This window comes from Falco punctatus (assembly GCF_963210335.1).
Source record: "Falco punctatus genome assembly, chromosome: 1".
In the NCBI taxonomy this organism is placed as follows: domain Eukaryota; kingdom Metazoa; phylum Chordata; class Aves; order Falconiformes; family Falconidae; genus Falco; species Falco punctatus.
Genome location: NC_137580.1, coordinates 69,036,151 through 69,054,703, shown reverse-complemented (window position 1 = coordinate 69,054,703; position 18,553 = coordinate 69,036,151). Strand labels below are relative to the sequence as shown.

Here is an 18,553-nt window from a genome sequence, read left to right as displayed (position 1 = left end):
TTTGTGCCTGGATTGCTTTTTGTTGAATATTCAGAAGATGGGTTTTGAAGCTAAGCAATTGGAGAAAACCCCAAGAACTTTTGTACGTAAAACATAGTTACAGGGACAGCCTAGTATTAACTTTAATTTCTTTTTACTGGCATCTGTTGATCTTTGATTTTTTTTTTTCTTTAAAGGTGACTTCTTTGTTGCCTAAAATCCTCTAATAGAAAAAAAGGAAGCAGGCCAAATTTCTGCTTAGGTTGTTAAAGGTCAGTTTTCATAGCTTACCTTTTTAGACTACCCCAAGATAGTGTGTGTGAGATGAAGGGGTTTTTTTATGCCTGAAGTGATAAAGCTATTTTGCAAAGCTTGCTTTAATAAAGAGCAGATTGGTTAGGGACTTCTGTCTAAAAAAACCCAAGAAAATACTCTCTTGGAAGTCACTTGTATTTCCTGTCCTGCCCTGTATCCATATATTTTAAACAACACATTGTAGCATTCTCTTCTCCTACTTCCTTGACTGTATCTAAAATACCACCACATTTGATCATAAAAGCCTTTATATAGTAAAAAATAATGCGTACGCTGAGGTTTTCTTTTCTGGCCTTGTATCTGTTGACTGAAAGTGCATGCTATACATTCTCCAGAAGGATAGTTTATAGGCTCTATTTGTGATGTTTGGGGTTTTGGGTGGTTTGTTTTGTTGTTTTTGGTGTTTTTTCCTTTTTGTTGTCGCCTGTCCATCCCCCCGCCCCCCCCCCCCCTCCCCCCAACGAATGTTAATTCCGTTATTTTACATGTGTGCATGTTAATAACTTCATCAATGCTGTTTGTTAGTTCTCTTAGACTTGCCAGGAGCATTGAAGTCTACAAAGTCTGGTCCTTGCAGAATGAAGACTGATGCATGCTGAACTGCAGAGCAGTTCTGAAGTGCAGAGCAGCTATGTGTTCTTAGCTGTAACAAGGCTCCAGGCAAAAAAACTTGGCTTTTGTCAAGCCTTTTGTTAGTCCCATGCTCCTCAGATGTTAGTTAACAAGATAACATAAACTAACACAACTTTCCTGAACATCTAATTATTGTTGTAATGAACTGGAAAAGTTAAGACACAAAGTATCAATGAAAATATCCAACGATCTGACAGGAAAAGGTAAACAGACTCTGTGCCAAGACAACTTCATAGAAGTTTTCTTCATTTAATAGTAATTGCTACAATTAGAAATAGATGAAGCTGTAGCATTGGCACATGTACCTGTTACGCCTTTTAAAAAGTAAGCATTTACATGCCCTTTTACCAATAACTAAAGGCATGTGGTGTGTTCCCAAACCTTGTAGTTCCAGAACAAGTTTTGATAAACATCCACTGGGTGAAAAAAACCACAAACCAACCGACCAAAACTCTAACAAAACCAAAAAAACCCACTTTCCTCTGAACTGTTTGGATAAACTGTTCGGCTCCTGATTACTTGTAGTCATAAAAATGCACTCTGGGCAGCAGGATATCTTTCTGTCTGCTTCAAACAGCCATATTATAAACGAAGCTATTTTATAAAATGTTAATAGCAAAAATAGATGAGGTTTCCTCCATTGCAACCAGATCCATAAAACAGTGTTTTCCCTGAATCTTTAGTTTGTTCTTTTGTCCTCCAAGAGTGAGTGGAGAGAGAGCTTAAAAATGGGAGGAGGTGAGATGCAGCGAACAGTAATAAAAACAAAATCCTTCAGTAAATGTTGCTGGTTTTTATTACTCACTTGCTCTGTTCTGCTTGTGTCTGTGATAAAGTAGGGTATTTTGTAATAGGATTAATGCATTAAAATTCTGATGCAGAAGTAAAGCAATATTTATACAATCAGAGCCAGATTTTTAAATTTTTGTTTTAAATTTGACCCATGTCAGTTACTTTTACAATTCAATCAGTGGGAAAACTGTTTTAAGAGGAAATAAAGTTAAGCCGATGCGGGAAGTCTGAGTTGAAAAGGAGACACTGGCTTGTTTTGAATGTACCTATATTAATTACTGTTGAATATCTACATCGGTTTTGGTTAAAATAATACTTTCATGTGTATATATATACACATATATGTATGTGTATATGTATATATATTTTTTTCATATTGAATGTGTGGTAAGAAAGATCAGAATAGTAATTTTTAAAAGTAAAGGAAGAGCAAATGAGTCAATAATAGCCCAAAGCCATCTGATCTTGTATCTGATTGAACGAATGTTTTATTCTCTATAAACAAACACAACAATTTAAATGTGGTAGAATGGGCTCATATTTCTCAGAGAACTAAAAAATAATGATAGTTTGTCTTGAGTCATCTATGTGGGAAAGCTTTACTTATATTTTCTATTCAGAATTATTCAGCAAGCAGTTTTTCAACTTACCTGCGAACTCCTGTTTGTATTTTAGGAATTTTTAATTATTATAATCCAGAACTAGGGAAGAGGAAAAGGATGGTTTAATGTTGTCCCTTGGTGATCGAAGTAGTAAAGTTTATCTTCTAGTCTGATTTTTGCATAGGAATTTATACCTGGTTAAAAAAGGGGAGTGATTTTCACTTTGGGCACTTCAGTTACGGCCATATGCATAAGAAAAACTAGAAGAATTGTTACAAGCAGTCTTTGTTAGCACAAAACAATTCTGTTCTGTCCTAAAATGCTGTTTTGCTTTCTGGGACAGTGTCACAGTGCCTAGAGAAAGCCAAGGAGGAAGCTGAAGTATGTGTATACCATTTAAATATGGAGTACAGCATTAGGACATGCTCAAATAAGCAGTAAGTGAGACCTACTTCATATGGTACAGTATAGCACCTTACAGAGAAACAAGATGAGGGTCCCTAAAAGTCATAGTAGAAACAAAGGAATAGTAGTCAAAGTAGTAGTAGACACAAAGGAATTTGGGATTAGCACAAAGAAATAGTAGACAAAGTAGTAGTAAATACCAAGGAATTTAACGCTGCACTAACAGGGCTGTTACTGAAAGAGCCAGTGCAGTTGCCATCATCCTGTGTAACTGCATCTTTCTGCTGCACTTTGTAGATAAAGCCTCTTGAAAAAGCTTGAGCATTTAGTTCTCGCAGTGGTCTTTGGAGATCTCTGGCCCCTTTGTCTTTATATCACATTACGACTCTGTGAGGTTGTCTGCAAAGCCAGAAAGCACATATTTTCCCCACCTGCAAGCTGCTTTTGGGTATACCTTAGGAAGGTGGTCTTGGAAAGGCAGCAAGATCAGAAGAATGAAAGAGAAAAAAAATCGAGGTTTGCTGTAGTTTTTTCTACAATAAAACAATTTCCAGTATAGAGCTTTGGCTGTAAAAATATTTAATAGTTTATGGTGCTTCAGAGTAGGTCTTTTTTGTTTCTGATGATTCTGATGATGTTCCCTGGCCTTCCAAAATGTGAATTAGATTCTTAGTCTTCATACATTGGTGCAGGTAGGACAAACCAGAAATACCTCCACAATATAATGAAAATGCTAATTAAATACCTACTTTAAAATTCTGTGAAGCTGTTCAGAGTTAAAGGTTTTCATTTACTTTTTGATGACAGTGATTTTGGAAATTCACCTATTGTGCAAATAAATTATATTAGATTTTCAAGGGAAGTGTTGTAGTGGAAAGTGTAAAAACAGTGAAACTTTTTTTATGATTTGACTGATATTTTCTTTGTCACTGTCAATTCCAGCAGATTCAGTATCTTGCATTATAAGAAGTAACCAAATTCCAGCAGGTTTTGTGTTTCTTGACTATTTTCAATCTTGCTTCTAAGTCTATTTCATATCTTCATAAGCTTGTAAAATTTCATTTTAACATGTCAAATTATTTGTTTTAGCATTGGTCAGGATCAGACCTAGTTTTTTGGGTAGACTCGAATTTATTTTTCACATTTAGGTGTCCCTTTAATATTTTTCTTAGCAAAGGAAAGGAAGAGAATTCTCAAGCAGCAGCAGCAAGATTGTTGCAAACAAATTACTTTGTCCTGTATGTCAGTGTAAAGTAGTAAAAACAAATACACAAAATCCTTTTTCAAAAATACTCTGTTAAAAGCCAGCCTTTGAATGCTGCATTCATGTCAGAGCTCGAAGTCTGACCCTTAGACCTAATGCACTTGGTACAGGAGTAAATAAGAGGCAGATTCCAGTGACAGACACTTTTTTAGCCCAGCGTCACTGGGAACAGCTGGACTAAATTATTTCAGAAAGCTATGCCACAATAAGGGAGTTGGATGGAAGGAAAACAGTTTATACTGAGCCTGACAAGTGGAGGGGCAAGGTCAGCGTCATTCTACAATCTAGACTGCCATGAGGAATCAGTTAGGGACATTTGGTGGTGTTAATTGTTTTACAGCTACTCTGGAATCAGAGCCTGCTTTATTCCTGAAGCTGAAACCATACTCTAAAGAATGTAACTTTTTGCTTTTAAATGGACAGATTTATATCAATTAGATGTAAGTCCTGATACAGGATGTGGTCAGACTTCTCTCTCAACAGCCACACTTTCTTTTCTGTGTCCCCCCACTTGGAGTTACACCCATGAGTAAAAACCACAAACACTGTTTGCTGTATTGAATTAAAATACTGCTTAAAAAAGATAGTCATCCTATTTGCTCAAAGTTGCCTCCCTTCATCATCATAGAAGGGGGGTGAGAGGCAGAGGAGAATTGAGACACACTCGCCTCTCACATGGCTCTGCCTTTTGATGTAGTGTTTATTTCAGACTGCGATTCAACTGGGTCTGTACTATGGCATACTTGTAGATGAAGCTGGGACTGGCTGGCCCATCTCCTGCAACTTCTCCTCTCTCCTCTGGTATGGTCATGCAGTAAGAGCAGGAAACAGATGTAGCTGAAGGCTAACAGTTCCCTTCTTGGGAGGGAGGGGAAGGGAGAGAGGTTAGTGCAGTGAAAGGGGGCAGATGGAAGATGGCCCCAGGCTGGGGAAGGGGAGGGCAGATCTTCAGCTTTCAGCACTGGCCCACACAGATTGAATTAAGTGGCTGAAGTTGAAGTAGAATATCGTTCGAGTAACGAAGGTGACCACTGGACCACAGCAAAGTTATTGTCCTTGTTAATTGTATTTATTACAAGATTTGGCAGAGTTCTTTATAGCAAGATATTATTATTTCTGACTAGTAAGAATATTTGTAAATAAATGTCAGCTTAGCTGTCATCCTTCATCTGTTTGAATTCAGCCTTTAGTAGCAGTTGCATAGGAACCACTGTACAGCTGCATTAGTATGATGAATGCTATATATGAAGAGGAAAAAACCCAGCCATAATGCAAAACCAGAACAACCGCCCCCAAAACAAAGCAGTAAACAATCCCCCCCCCCACCTGCAAACAGGTATCAGAAATAGTAAAGCAGGAGATAACATCATCAAGGTGAAGGAAGTATAAGCTGAGTATTAAATAATTAGAATATGCAGAATTATCATAAGGAACTACTAGAAAAAAACCCACCAAACCAGCATTGGTTTCAGAAAAACTTGTTCAGCTTAGTATAAAATAATAACTATTGCTTTTACCTTATAGTTACTGACCCTTTTTGCTGTCCTAAGATTAAATCTTAATCAATATAGCAATAAATATACTCTACCTGAATTTCTGTGAAAAGTAGACTAATGTTATCATTTGAATTAGTTAGGTGAGGCTTATGGAAAGCCCAATAAAAAGATATTTGTGCTAAAACATTGAGTGTGCAATTCTGCTCTACAGAGTAGGAGAATGCATGCATTGTGTGTCATATGTATGTTTTTAGTAGCTGTGTGTTCAGTTGTGCTGTGTTATGACCTCGCAGTTGAATAGGGTTAAAGTCTTAGAGGTGATATTTGGGCTTTGCTTATGTAAGGAAACTTCAATGACTTCTCAAGTTTAACTTGAGAAATATGGAAGTATTATTTGAGGACAGAAGGATTATATGAACTTGAACACTAAAGAAAGGTAATATAAAAATAAAGGGCTTTTTGCCTTCTGCCTTTGTGCCAAAATGCAAGACCTCCAAGTGCCACAGAGACTTTAAAATTCTGCTTGACAAAAGCTGAATTAACAGTAATGTTGGATTCATAAAGCCAAATAAAGTAATTTTTTTATGACCATTAATTGGAAAGAAAAATGGATCTTTCTGGGATTGTGTGGTAAGCTGTCAGTTAGGTTCTTACGAAGGGAACAAACCATTTTATGGGGGCCTTTCAGCATATTGTAGGAAAAGACCATATTCTTCAAGGTTTTGCCTTGTAGGGCTCAATTTCCAGCTTGCTTTCTTATTGTTCTTGAAGACAACAATTAGCTTTGTTGGCCATCACAGGGCTTGAGAAATGCAAAGTGAGCTGTAGCATTTTTAGACACAGAAGATTTAGCCACGTTAGCTCACATTCTCTACAGGCTATGTCACGGCTCACTGTGTTTCTGCAATTCTAGCTACCAAGCTCAAAATACAGAGGTAGAGCAGACAAAAGACCTATTGATTCAAGCGTGATTTTCTCCATCTTTCAAGGGAATGTATGTATGGTACTCATTGTCTGCCCATTAAGGGAGGATGAAACCTGGTTTGTTGGTGACCATGAAGAGTTAATTTTTAGAGATTTTTTCAAGGCTATAGGCTAATATTTTTAAAAAGTTTTCTCACTAATTTAATACTCAGGAGGTCGACTAACTACATAGTGGATCTGTTGTTGCTGATGAAAGCTGTTAGCAATTTACTTTTTGATTTTTAGTGACTCTAGGATGTATTTGTTAACTTTGCACAGCGTGAAAATTTGATGATGTTTTTCAGGATGATGTTTATACTTGATATTAATAAATCCCAGATCTCTTGGGAAAACCTCTGGGTTGGAGAATAAGAACAGAGAAGTTGGATATGGAAGTAAAACCATTTGCATGCATGGATTTTTGTGTTGTTTGTTGCATGACAGGTGTGGTCTGTCCTTCAGTTATAGTGCAGGAAAATGGCTCAGTACATTTGTGCTAATGCCTGTTGAGAGGCAGGAATTGGAAACAAAAGTGTCTGCCTGATCCCTCCTGCAATTATAGAGACTGAAGTTGAAAGTGGATGGAAGAGACTGATATAAAAGTTACAAGGGTAAAAAGCAAAGCTACCAGGGAAAAAAGCATTTACAACAAATCCCATTAAATAAATTGTGGCAGTTACTTGAGCTCAGGAAGCCTTGAATTCTGGAGGCTTTCCACCAAGGGAGCTTGCACTTTACACTGTGAATGAGCTTTAGGTACTTTTCTTTCTTGTTTTCACCAAATAGAAAGATAAAAAATCTGTGAAGGTCAAAGGTCAGGTTCAGGGTTTTTTTAGTGGTTTTTTTTGTGTTTTTTTTTAAGCTAATACTTGTGAGAGCCAACCCCTTTTCAAAATGAGTTGCAGTGTAAATGAAGCCACCTAAGCTTAGGAGGCAAACCTTGTTGTGTTCAACCCATTTTGAAGAACAGAGCTGACCTTTTATGTTCCCAGTGCATTTCTAAGAGCTTCTGTGTGCTTTGGCTCTCTTGAGGTTAAAAGGACAAGTCCATACTGAATTGCGTCAAACAAAAAACTCTGTTTATGCTTCTGTCATGCTTTTGGAAAGCCTGTTCTTCTGGTTTGTGCTGAATCTGAAATTTTATCCAGTACTGATCAGGAGTTAGGTCCTTGCTTCCTCGCTATTTGTGCCTGGTGCTGCTGCCCACTAGTTCTGGACCTGCAGTATCACGAGGGTAGGCTTATACCGCAGGTAGGAGTGTGCCTGCAGTTTATACAGATAAACTGATATAATTTTAAGCTGGTAGCTTGGGCTTTAGCAGTATAGGAGCTGAACAGGTTTTTGTAAGGCTGTCTTGCCCTAAATGTAGAGCTGTTGTAGCAGTGTTGCTGTAAACTGGGTTGTTTAAAGCTAGCTCAGATTTACTGAGCTGAGCTGCAGACACACCTCTTATGGCTCCGTAATCATAATCAGATTTAGATACTGTGCACGGGCAACTTCTAGTAGGCTTCTAAGGAAGCTGTATTTGTTGGGAAGTCTGGACTTGCTTGGCTGCTCATTTGCTTATTGGATGAAAGAATTCAAACGTGACTCAGTTTCTTGCTGCCTCCATGTCGTGGTTTACCAAGTACCATGCCACTCGCTCGCTCACTCCCCCTCACCCAGGGGGATGGGGAGGAGGATCGGAAAGGAATGTAAAACTCAGGGGTTGAGATAAGAACAATTAAATGGTAAAGCAAAAGCTGCACACACAAGCAAAGCAAAACAAGGAATTAATTCCCCACTCCCCATGGGCAGGCAGGTGTTCAGCCATCCCCAGGACAGCAGGGCTCCATCATGCCTAACGGTTACTTGGGAAGACAAGCACCATAATGCCAAATGTCCCCACCTTCCTCCTCCTTCCACCGGTTTACATACTCAGCATGGCGTTCTATGGTATGGAATATTTCTTTGACTAGCTTGGGTCAGCTGTCCTGGTCGTGTCCCCTCCCAATTCCCCGTGCACCCCCAGCCCTCTGGCTGGCAGGGCCTGAGGAACTGAAAAGTCCTTGACTTAGTATCAACATCACCCAGCAACAACCAAAACCATCAGTGTGCTACCAGCATCATTCTCACACCACAGCCAAAACACAACACTGTACTAACTACTAAGAAGAAAATTAACTCTATCCCAGCTGAAACCAGGACACTCCATAAGAGGGGAGGGCATCTGGTTATTTTGATTTTAGAGCAACAACTATTTTATTAAATACTTTATCAGGTATAATTGAAATAATTGAAACAAACCCAATAAGGTCTGTCAATTGATGAAAACAAACCCAAGTAGTAGCCTGTATTATCAAGATAAAGTCCCTGCTTATTGTGCCCCCAACTTTGCCGCAGCTGTATTTCAGGTATGGGGGATATAGCAGACAAATATAAATTAGATCTCTTGATTATTTTCATTTATTGCTCAGTTAGCCTCAGTTAGATTAAAACTATGTGCAGGACAACAGCTACTTTTTAAAACTCAGTCAATCCATTGTGATTGTGTGTGCAGATATGTGCGTACACATAGACAGAGAATGTACTTGTGTGTTTCTGAAGTATAGGATTTTTTAGGTATTAATATTACAGTACCTGTCTATCTAACATATTACAAGTTTGACCTCACAGGTTCTGACTGACACAGTGATAGCTCTTGATTTTGCATGTGATGGAATGCTGGCATCTTCCATTGGCTACAGTTAGAACTGTAGATGTTGAGAACATTTTGAACATCTGTTGATCAAGTGGTAGCGTGAAAATTAGAGGCAAACAATGGAGCAGTTTAAATAGATATTTGGCACACAAGGAATTAGGGTTTCTAGTATAACCTTCGGTAAACGTGTTTTCCAAGGATCTATTCGTGTGAAATAGATGATTCCTTATGATTCCTTAAAATGTATTTATCATTTTACATAATATGGTAAAGGTTTCATATCTGCAGTCCTTGTATATGTTTTTGTCATTAGAAAGCTTAATTTTGTGGGACTTTTCTTTTTGGTAACTTTCACAAAGTGTAAAAAATGTTTGAAATGTAACAGTGGTTTTATTTTTATAAAATGTACTATAAAGTATACTTACAAAGTTAATAAGAAGTGAAGAGGTTGTGTTCAATCTCTTTAAAAGTTCCATTAAAAGGTAGTACACATTTTAATGTCACCATGCAGTGCTGTCACCTAGGAGTATTTTTTAAAATGTCGTTATGCTGGTTTGTTGTTTTTTTTAAATGACTGTCTGTGCAGTAACTGTGGAGAATGAACTCTGCCCTACTTCCTCTGCCTTCTGTTGTCAGTTTTTCTCTTTTCTTTGCCCTGACAGTGTAGAATGCAGTGTCTTCAAAAGTGGTTGTTTTTTCTTCTCATTCTACCCTAAACAAAGCAGTGATAGTTTTATCAGATGAGCTTGTTGAGTTTGATGAATTATTTCTAAAGTGAAATGTTATTTACAATAAGATATAATACAAAAGAATACATTTTCAGGATATAAATTTAAAAAATAAACTGTATAGTAAATGGAATTTATGATGAGATGATAATTGAACTACTTTTGTAGTAACCAGGAAACATCACTGATTTGTGGGTTTTCTTCTCAACTATTCCTCAGTACTGGGAAAAATATATTTTTAATAGAGAAAGCTAATGATTTTATACAAAACTGGAGAGTGCCCATACTCAAATGTGACATGATGCTCCAAGTAGGAAATATGTTTATATTTCTGAGAGCATTAGGATTGTTTGGTACACCTAAACTTCCTTCATGAAAACTGATTCAAGAAAGTTGTTTCAGTACCTTTTCTCTTACTGTAAGTATGAGCTCATGAATATTTTTACTGTCAACATTTATGTCAAACTTTGCTTTCTGAACAAACAGAAAAGAGTATTAAATATCTGTCAGCACTTTGTTAGCCCCACTGAGACAAAATGCATCTTTACAAATACGTAAGAGCTGCCTAAACAAGTTCATTGTATCTGAACCAACGGTATGTTGGACTTTATCAAGCACATTTGTAAGAAATTAATAGTTTTTCTGTTTCTGGTTGTGTTACAGATGTGATGGAAAGCCAGACTTTGCTGCGCAGGAGTAGTCACTTTGAGAAGTGCCTCCTTGCACACAGTCATTTAAATAAACAAGACTGCTTGTTGTGAAAATTGAAAATCGACAGGACAAAGAGTACAACTTTTAAAAACAAGATGCTTAAGGATAGTGTATAGATATAGTAAACAGGGATTTATTTTGGCAGCCTTAATGTGCATGGGTTTGAGCTCTGTTTCTGGGGATGATTCACAGTTTTGGAATATAATCAGGCTAGAGCTTACACCAATTTGGTTAGTTAACATGAAGTTTATATGAGTCCATTCCTAAGGATACATTAACATCAACAACCAGAAAATAATTTTTTAAATATGGTAGAGGTACAGAGAAAGCTTTGTCAAGTATTTGTGAATTTAGCTCCAAGTGGATTCAGGTGCCCAAATGTTCCAGCCAGTTTTTAGTCTCAGCCATAAATTTCATTTGCAGTGATTTGCTGTTACCCATTTAAAGTATCAATGTTGAGAACTGCTGATCACGCCTTGGGCATTTTCTCTCATTCCCAGGGAAGATGTCTAGAGACCGGGCTCTGAGGAAGCAGCAGCAATTGAATAATTTGGTAGCAGCAGTGACAAAGCTTGCTAAGCCTGGAGATGTGATTGTGGATTTTTGCAGTGGAGGGGTAATGTATATTCTTGTTTATATGATTTGGTTTCTTTCAGCTTTCATCTTTGCAGTTGTGGGTGGTTGCTGCCACAAAGCTAAAGTACAAATGCTGAAATTTTAGTTGGTTTTAAGGGTTCCGTCACTGTTTAGGGGATGCTTGTCATGTAATAGGTCAACAACAGGGGACACTGAAAAGTTACTCAGATTTTGTTGTTTGTTTTTGTTTTCACAGGGCCATGTTGGTATTGTTCTTGCTCACATGATGCCATCATGTCAGGTAAATTCTAAAAAAAAAAAGTACAGATGGTATGAGCTTTTGGTCTCTGATAATCATCTTAAAAAGATGTGCGTGTAGGAAGAATAAATATGAAGACAGATTTGTCTCAGTAGAGGGCTTAGATTTGAAACATGCACATTTTTAGCATAATCCCAAATGTGTGCAGTGCTTTCCTGGGAAACTAAAGTTATAGGAAAACATAAAATATTTGCAAGCTGATGGATATTAGCAAGTTATTAAATGCATTCCATTATTGTTGGGTTTCCTGCTAAGCATTCTGGAGATGTCCAGCTCTGCTATAAAAATTTAGTTTTTCTCAATTAAACTACAATGGTTTGTGATTGGTTGTTGGTAATGTTATACTTTGATTTCTCAGTATTATTTTGCCTTACTTTCTCCTATGGATGAAATCTAGGTGGTGCTCATAGAAAATAAGGAGTTATCTCTGATCCGTGCTAAAGACAGAAGTGATGAACTACGTTTAAACAACATTTGGTTCATTCAAGCAAATTTGGACTATTTTAATGGGACTTTTAACATTGGGGTAAGTGATTATAACTTTCCCACTTTAAAACTTCACTATCTGGTTAGTTATTCTCAAAACAACTAAAATATCTGAGAAAATAAAATTCTGTATGTCCTTACAGACACACATTTCTGATGCTATGAGAAGCACCCTTATTACATTAATCTGTATTGTTAGTTTTGTATTTATTCTCTGTTACACATTGGCATCGCTTTTATGTTGCATGAGTGAAAAAAGAATTTTCTGCTCCAATCAAATACGAAAACGTATGCTGCCCAGCCATGTTGAAGAAAAAGTACAGTAGATCCTTGGTTTAATCATGTTATTTTAAAATCAGTGATTCGTTAATGGATATACTGTGGAGAAGGTTTTGAGGATGGGAAGACTACTGTTGCTCAAATTAAGCCTGAGTGCAGTAGAGATCAGAAGTGTAGTTAGGTGACAGTAAAAGCATTTTAAGATAAACAACTCAAGACTACATGACGCAAAACTGAGAACGAACTGTCATGACAGAGTGAATGCTGAACACTCCTGTTGCAATCAGCAAGCGATACTCTGACTCCCAGTTCACTGTAAATGAGCAGACCAAAGTAGGAATCTGAGTTCTGCTGGAGCAAAGTAGGTGATTGAATACTGATTCAAAGCATCTGTGTTAGACCCTGAAAGTAAATGAGATTAATGTCGTCTCCAGAATTCTGCAACCCTAGTGAAAAGAAAGGCAGAAATAATCTTTTGTAACTCTGCAAAGATTCCTGTCTTTCCATTTTATATTCTCTTAATAGAATGTGAACTTTTTCAGCAAGCTCCAAGCTTTCAGTGTGAGTCTGACTGTTGCTTAAATCAGCCATCCAAGGACTTGCTTTGGCTGTAGCTGAGGATATTTAATGCTGAAGGTTTATGGTACATCAGCAGTGCAGTTTAACAATTTGGTCAGTTTATTTAATAAAGGAAAAGAAATCCAGTGCAGGCAAAAGAGGAGAGAATAAATCATTTCAGCCCAGTCCTTCCAAATGTAAATTTCCAATTCTTAAGCATTATTTTCTGTGCTGCATTGTCATATGAATCTCAGTGGATGAGCTAGAGATGTATTTCAAAAAATCAGGATCTCATGAATACTTCACTGAATTCTGTGTGTCAGTTGTCTTGTAGTTTTTCAGTGAAATGAGTCTCCCATTTTGTCATCATTGGAGCTCCTGTCTTTAATTTTGTTGATCTATTTTTAAGGTCAATACTAAGTTAAATAATCTGTGGAGCTTTTCTTTCATAAAAGAAGTGTTATATTATCTCTTTTAAGTTTTGTGACAAGGAAAATATTGAAGTATATGTCAGAAAAATTCACTTGGAAATTTTTTATTCCAGTCCTGTGACTTCAGTTTCTTTGACTTGATTATATAGTCTGTTCAACAGAAAAACCTGGGGCTTTCCCTTTTTGGGACACCTATACCAATTTCAGCTTCAGAATTAGTTTGTATCATACCATGATTCACTCTTCAGAATTAGCTCATTAACTCAGGATTAGCTTTCATATGCAGCCATGTTTAAGACAGGAGCTGGCTGGTTTACTGACCACAAGTATTTGGTGTGTTTGAAAGTAAATAATATATAGTTTAGCTGCCTTTGTATTATTATGTCATAAACACTGTTCTGATACAAAAATGACCATATAATACCATAATATATAAATGCATACAAAGTTTGGCAGTGCATCATTACAAGCCTGAGAAGGTAAGTTTAGATAGAAAAGATATTCACTCATTGCATGACTTCACCATTTTCTGTAGAACAATACAGTGTAAATGTGAGGGTGGACACAATGACAAGAAATTTGCTGGTTATAGTACTTGAAATTTTAAGAGGTATAGAAGAAGCGACGTGTCAGAAGTTGTCATCTCTGCATTTGGTATTAGTTTAAAACATGTTTACCTTGAGATCAAATCTGCATTACTAAGCTATATTGTTATCTGTTATCTGCTAGGAGTTCAAAAGCAAGTTAAAAAAACCCCATGTTGACCCCTTGACTTTTGCTCCACATGAAATTTCTGCTCTTATGAATTGTTGGGGTAGTGGAAGATCAAGGTTCTGAAACAACTTGGTTTTGAGTGCCAAATGTACTGGTACATTGTATTGTTATTACATGTTGTAGTACAACCACCAACCACTGTAAAGGATTTCAGTCTAAAAGTGAAAGCTTTCAAATACTTGCGTTTACATGCCAACACCCAGAGGAGTCTTTGAGATCCTAATTGTTTTTAATGCTTCTGTAGTACTCAAAGTATCTAAACTAATTTGTGAGAACCAGTTGAAAAGTTTAAGGTTTGGTTGGGGGGAGGTATATATTTTTGAGTGTGCTGAGTTCTTTTCTTTTTAAGATCACTAAAGTGAAGCTGAGGTTTTGTGAAACTTTTTTCCCTTTGTTTTTCTGTGTGCGTTGGGCTGTTCTGGGGAGTTGCAGCACCAAAGGACTAATTACAGGGCAATGATCTTGTATTGCTAGCTCTTGCTCTCTTCAGGGGCCACTTTGTTTCCCTGTATTTACAGATGTATGGATTTGTGAACCAGATTCATTATCTGCATTATTGCTCACTTTTTATTTTGTTTCAAGCTATCCTATATATTAAACTCACTGTCTGAGAAAGCTTTGTCTTGGATTTTATTGGTGATTTTTGGCTTAACTAAATTGGCTCCGAGAAACCCAAAGAAGAAATCAGTTGGTGTAAAAGTTCATACAGGCTCAGCAAAGCTACTGGTTTTATCTGCTGTTGTTTCAAGGTTTCTTTTCCAAATGTGCAAGCTAAGCAGAGGTCTTTGTTTTCTGCTTGGATAGATGAAGTAACTATAATTATATTCCATATTAATCTAATAGCTGTGATATTAAGAATCTATTGTTTATATTAAATGGGTTTTATTTTTGTTGTTAAATTCATGCAAGCAGAAAACTTGCATTGTGAAATTATTTTCTTATTAATTTTTTAATATTCTGCTTGAGACAAGAATATTTGTTACCATCTGTATGCAGTTATAGTTCAGTCGATGATTAATGGTCTGCTCAGCTGAGCTTATGTCAAGCAGTCTGCAAACAGAAATCTTTGTTTTAATCTATACCTAAAAGTAAAGGTTTTATCTTCCAATTGCTGTACCTTGAAAAACAACCTTGAACCCTGAAGTCAGAGCTTTGTGGTTTTAAACCTTTTTCCTACGTCTACAGTGAATAAAAAGCAAAGAAAACAGTGCAGTTCTACAAATCTGTACCACTGCATAAAATTAAAAATGTGCCTCAAAAATGTCCTTGGTTTAATGAAAATCTAGAGCACCAGGTCTACTATTTGAGCTACTGAGTACATGGAAGAAGACAGAGAAAGTAACGCCTCCATTTTGCCTGGCCCATTTGGTATCACAGGTATGGGGAGGAGAGAGCTGCTTGCTGTTCCTTGAAATATGTTGCCTTTCTGTAGGAGAGCATGAAGCAGTCTGTGCGTTGCCCAAACATTCATCAATGCTTACAGGTAGCTGTTGTGATTGCATGACATTCTACTTTTAGTTTAAGAGCCCATTACTAAAAAAAAGAAAGAAAAGAATAAGGAGAGAAAAAAAAAAAAAAAGAGGACCAGTTGTATTTGATGCTTTCTCCCCACCCACCCACCATGTTTGTTTTCTAAAGTTTTTACTCAATAACTTACAATCAAATGATTAAAATTTATGTGTAAATATTGTCCTTTAAATATGACCTTCAGGTATATCTGTTACTTCCTTTTACTGCTAAGTTCAAATCCAGTTTTGAAATAGTTCTTTGTATTCCTAAGTCCTTTTTGCTTGACAAAAATTTTTGACTAATGACCACAGCAGTTTTTATTTTAATGTTTTTCTGGGGCATTGTTTTTAATTTATGTGATATCACAACGGTAGTGCACCCACCTTTTGAGGGCTTTTGGTGAGTGACCTGTGTTCAGTGTGGATGGTTCCCTTGTTAATGGAATAGGTCATAAATTTTCCTCAGCATGGGTATGAAGGGAGGAATGAAAAACTGAGGAATTAATGACCAGGTCTTAGGCATAACAGCTTTCATTGCAAAAACTTCCTCATATATTTAAGTAACTAAGTCAACCAAAAAAAAATACTGCGACAGTATTGTGTTTAGAATATTGCTGTAAATAATTTGCTTGTTTCTTTGTTTTTTACTTTTAACACTCTAGGTGGCTCTGCATGCATGTGGTGTGGCAACAGACATGGTGATCGAACACTGCGTCAGGGCACGGGCAGCATTTGTCGTCTCCCCTTGTTGTTATGGCTTCATTCAAAACACAGTGAAGTTTAAATACCCACGAAGGTAAAATAAAGCTGACAAGATCAGCTTTAAAATATCAACTTAAATGAAGGAAGAAAATACTTAGACAATATAGCATTAATCGATGGAAGATCACTGTAAGTGTCAAGGCTAAACTGGTTCACAGGTATAATGCAACTGTTTCATCCTTTGCAAACCCATCCTGAAAGGGAGACAGATTGGTAATTCCTGGGGTTTTTTTCCTGGATTTGTCTATTCATAGCTCAGAAAACTTTATACCATCAACATAGTAGGTACAATATGTGGGGATCTATGTAATATACAGACCTTTTACCTTGAAATCACAAAGTTAATAGAAGACTCATGAAAATTACTGTGAGAAAGGGAATTGACATTTTGATGTTGGTGAAAGATGTAAGCAATGAGCTTAAAGAAATGGGTCTGCTTTATACCACAGTTTACTGCTTGTGAAACTCTTCTGATTTATTTCCAAGTAGACAAGCTCTCCTGTATTTCAGTTCATATTTTTAATACTTTTTCAATGGACTGTGTAAATACTTTGTCATCTTCAAATCTGCCATGTTGGAGATAATCATGTATTTCAGGCTGAAGAATTTTAATGCCTTTGATATAAATAAAATGTAAAAGGTAAGCATAAAATGGCAGAAGATAAGAGACTGACAGCTTTCTGAGGCAGAACTAGACGGTGGAAGAGAGTTTTGGTGTCTTTTTCCTAAAGCTGAGCTTTGAATTTGGATGTCCAAGATGGATCAGATTTAATTCTACTAGGAGTTACAACATTGTCTTAGGTATATATTTGCTAAAATAAGAAATGGAAACATGCTGTCTTAAAAGGAATCAACAAATACAAAAAAATCTTATGCATCTGTGTTAAATATTTTTCATTCTTTTCTATACTATCAAAATGTGCTGTCACAGAAGTGCACGGAGAGTAAATATTTGGAATTTGTCAGTTTGGTAAACTTTACATTTAACACTGTTAGTGAATTTGATTCTTCCAGCTTTTTACGTGTGTCCCTTTTTGTTTTCTCTTGTGATAGAGTAAAATGAAGAAGTATTCTTAAGGAAGAGGCAGTAAAATTTTAAACCTTCTGAAGTTAGCAGGCACATAGCTTTTCTCTGCTGACTTGTTTTAAAATTGACTGAATACTGTTTAACTTTTGACCAGTTAACGTTTCTAGACCATGAAGACTGGAAACGCTCACTACATTTTAAAATTTTTGTTGCTGTAAATGCTGCAAGAATGTAAATTATAGTTTTGCGTTTGCCAAAATTTTGAATTTAAGATCGTAAGCCTTTGTGGAAAATTATCAACCCTAGCTCAAGCTACATTTTAGGGTTTGTGTTTTCTTTTTTTCCTTATTTGATATGAACGTAAAACATGATAGCCTGCCCATATCCCCATATTGCCTATGTTGTCTACTCGGTTCCATTGTAGATACACCTTACTTTTGTGATACAAACAAAATATATGCATGACTAGAGGTTCCGTACATGTAATATAATTTATGTGACAACATAGAAATGCCAGTAAATCTGTGTTAGAATTTATAATGATTTAAAGAGAGAATTTTAATAAATAATGTAATAGAAAAAAAAAAAGGACAACACAAAGATGCTTTTACTTTTCTAGTGAACTGGAAGCATAATGGTTTCTGGGTGTTTTTTAATGCCTTTCCTTAGGATACAGATACTGGTATTTTGTTTAAAGTGTGTTCAAGTATGTATTGATTGCTTCTATTTTCTGCCTCTGCTTTTTTAGATGCTAATTGAATTGGTCTGGTTCTTTTTTTTTTTTTTTTTTCCAGTCATCAGTTCAAAGAAATTTTGTCCTACAAGGTATGTAAAAGGGTTGGAGGGGGGAGAGGGTTATGTGCAGTTTCCTGTGTTTCACTTGGTCGTCTTATCAAATTAAATGTAAATGCTTATCTTTTAATTGCAAGGAAAAGCATGGTTTATATGAAATGTGCTTACTGCAGGTGTCATTGTGTTGCTTTCTCTGTACCATCCATTTTTAAGGCTTTTTTTTCTTCAGTAAAATGAAATAGTTTCTCTACAAAAGAACTTTTTCTTAAAAAAATCATAATGTGTAAGCAAGCCATTCCTAAGATATGTCAACATGTACCAGTTAACAATTACAAGATATCAATTGATTTAGGTCTTGAATACAACTGTGGAAATGGTCAATCATTTTTTAGGTAAAATTATGGCTTTCATAGATACTATTTTCTGATAAACATTAGATTTCTCCTTTTAATTTATGTCTGGAAGATTAGACA

General features: G+C 36.3%; 1 protein-coding gene across 5 annotated transcripts in view; it reads left to right on the top strand.

The window, feature by feature from the left end:
• Window positions 1–18,553, top strand: part of GSTCD (glutathione S-transferase C-terminal domain containing) — a 75,108-nt gene that overhangs the window by 45,656 nt on the left and 10,899 nt on the right. For all 5 annotated transcript variants that reach the window (XM_080374038.1, XM_080374037.1, XM_080374036.1 and 2 more), the window contains 5 exons: window positions 11,069–11,184; window positions 11,401–11,445; window positions 11,861–11,989; window positions 16,162–16,295; window positions 18,083–18,113. In XM_080374038.1, coding sequence (XP_080230164.1) covers window positions 11,069–11,184; window positions 11,401–11,445; window positions 11,861–11,989; window positions 16,162–16,295; window positions 18,083–18,113 — 455 coding nt within the window. The remainder of the gene's footprint in view (window positions 1–11,068; window positions 11,185–11,400; window positions 11,446–11,860; window positions 11,990–16,161; window positions 16,296–18,082; window positions 18,114–18,553) is intronic.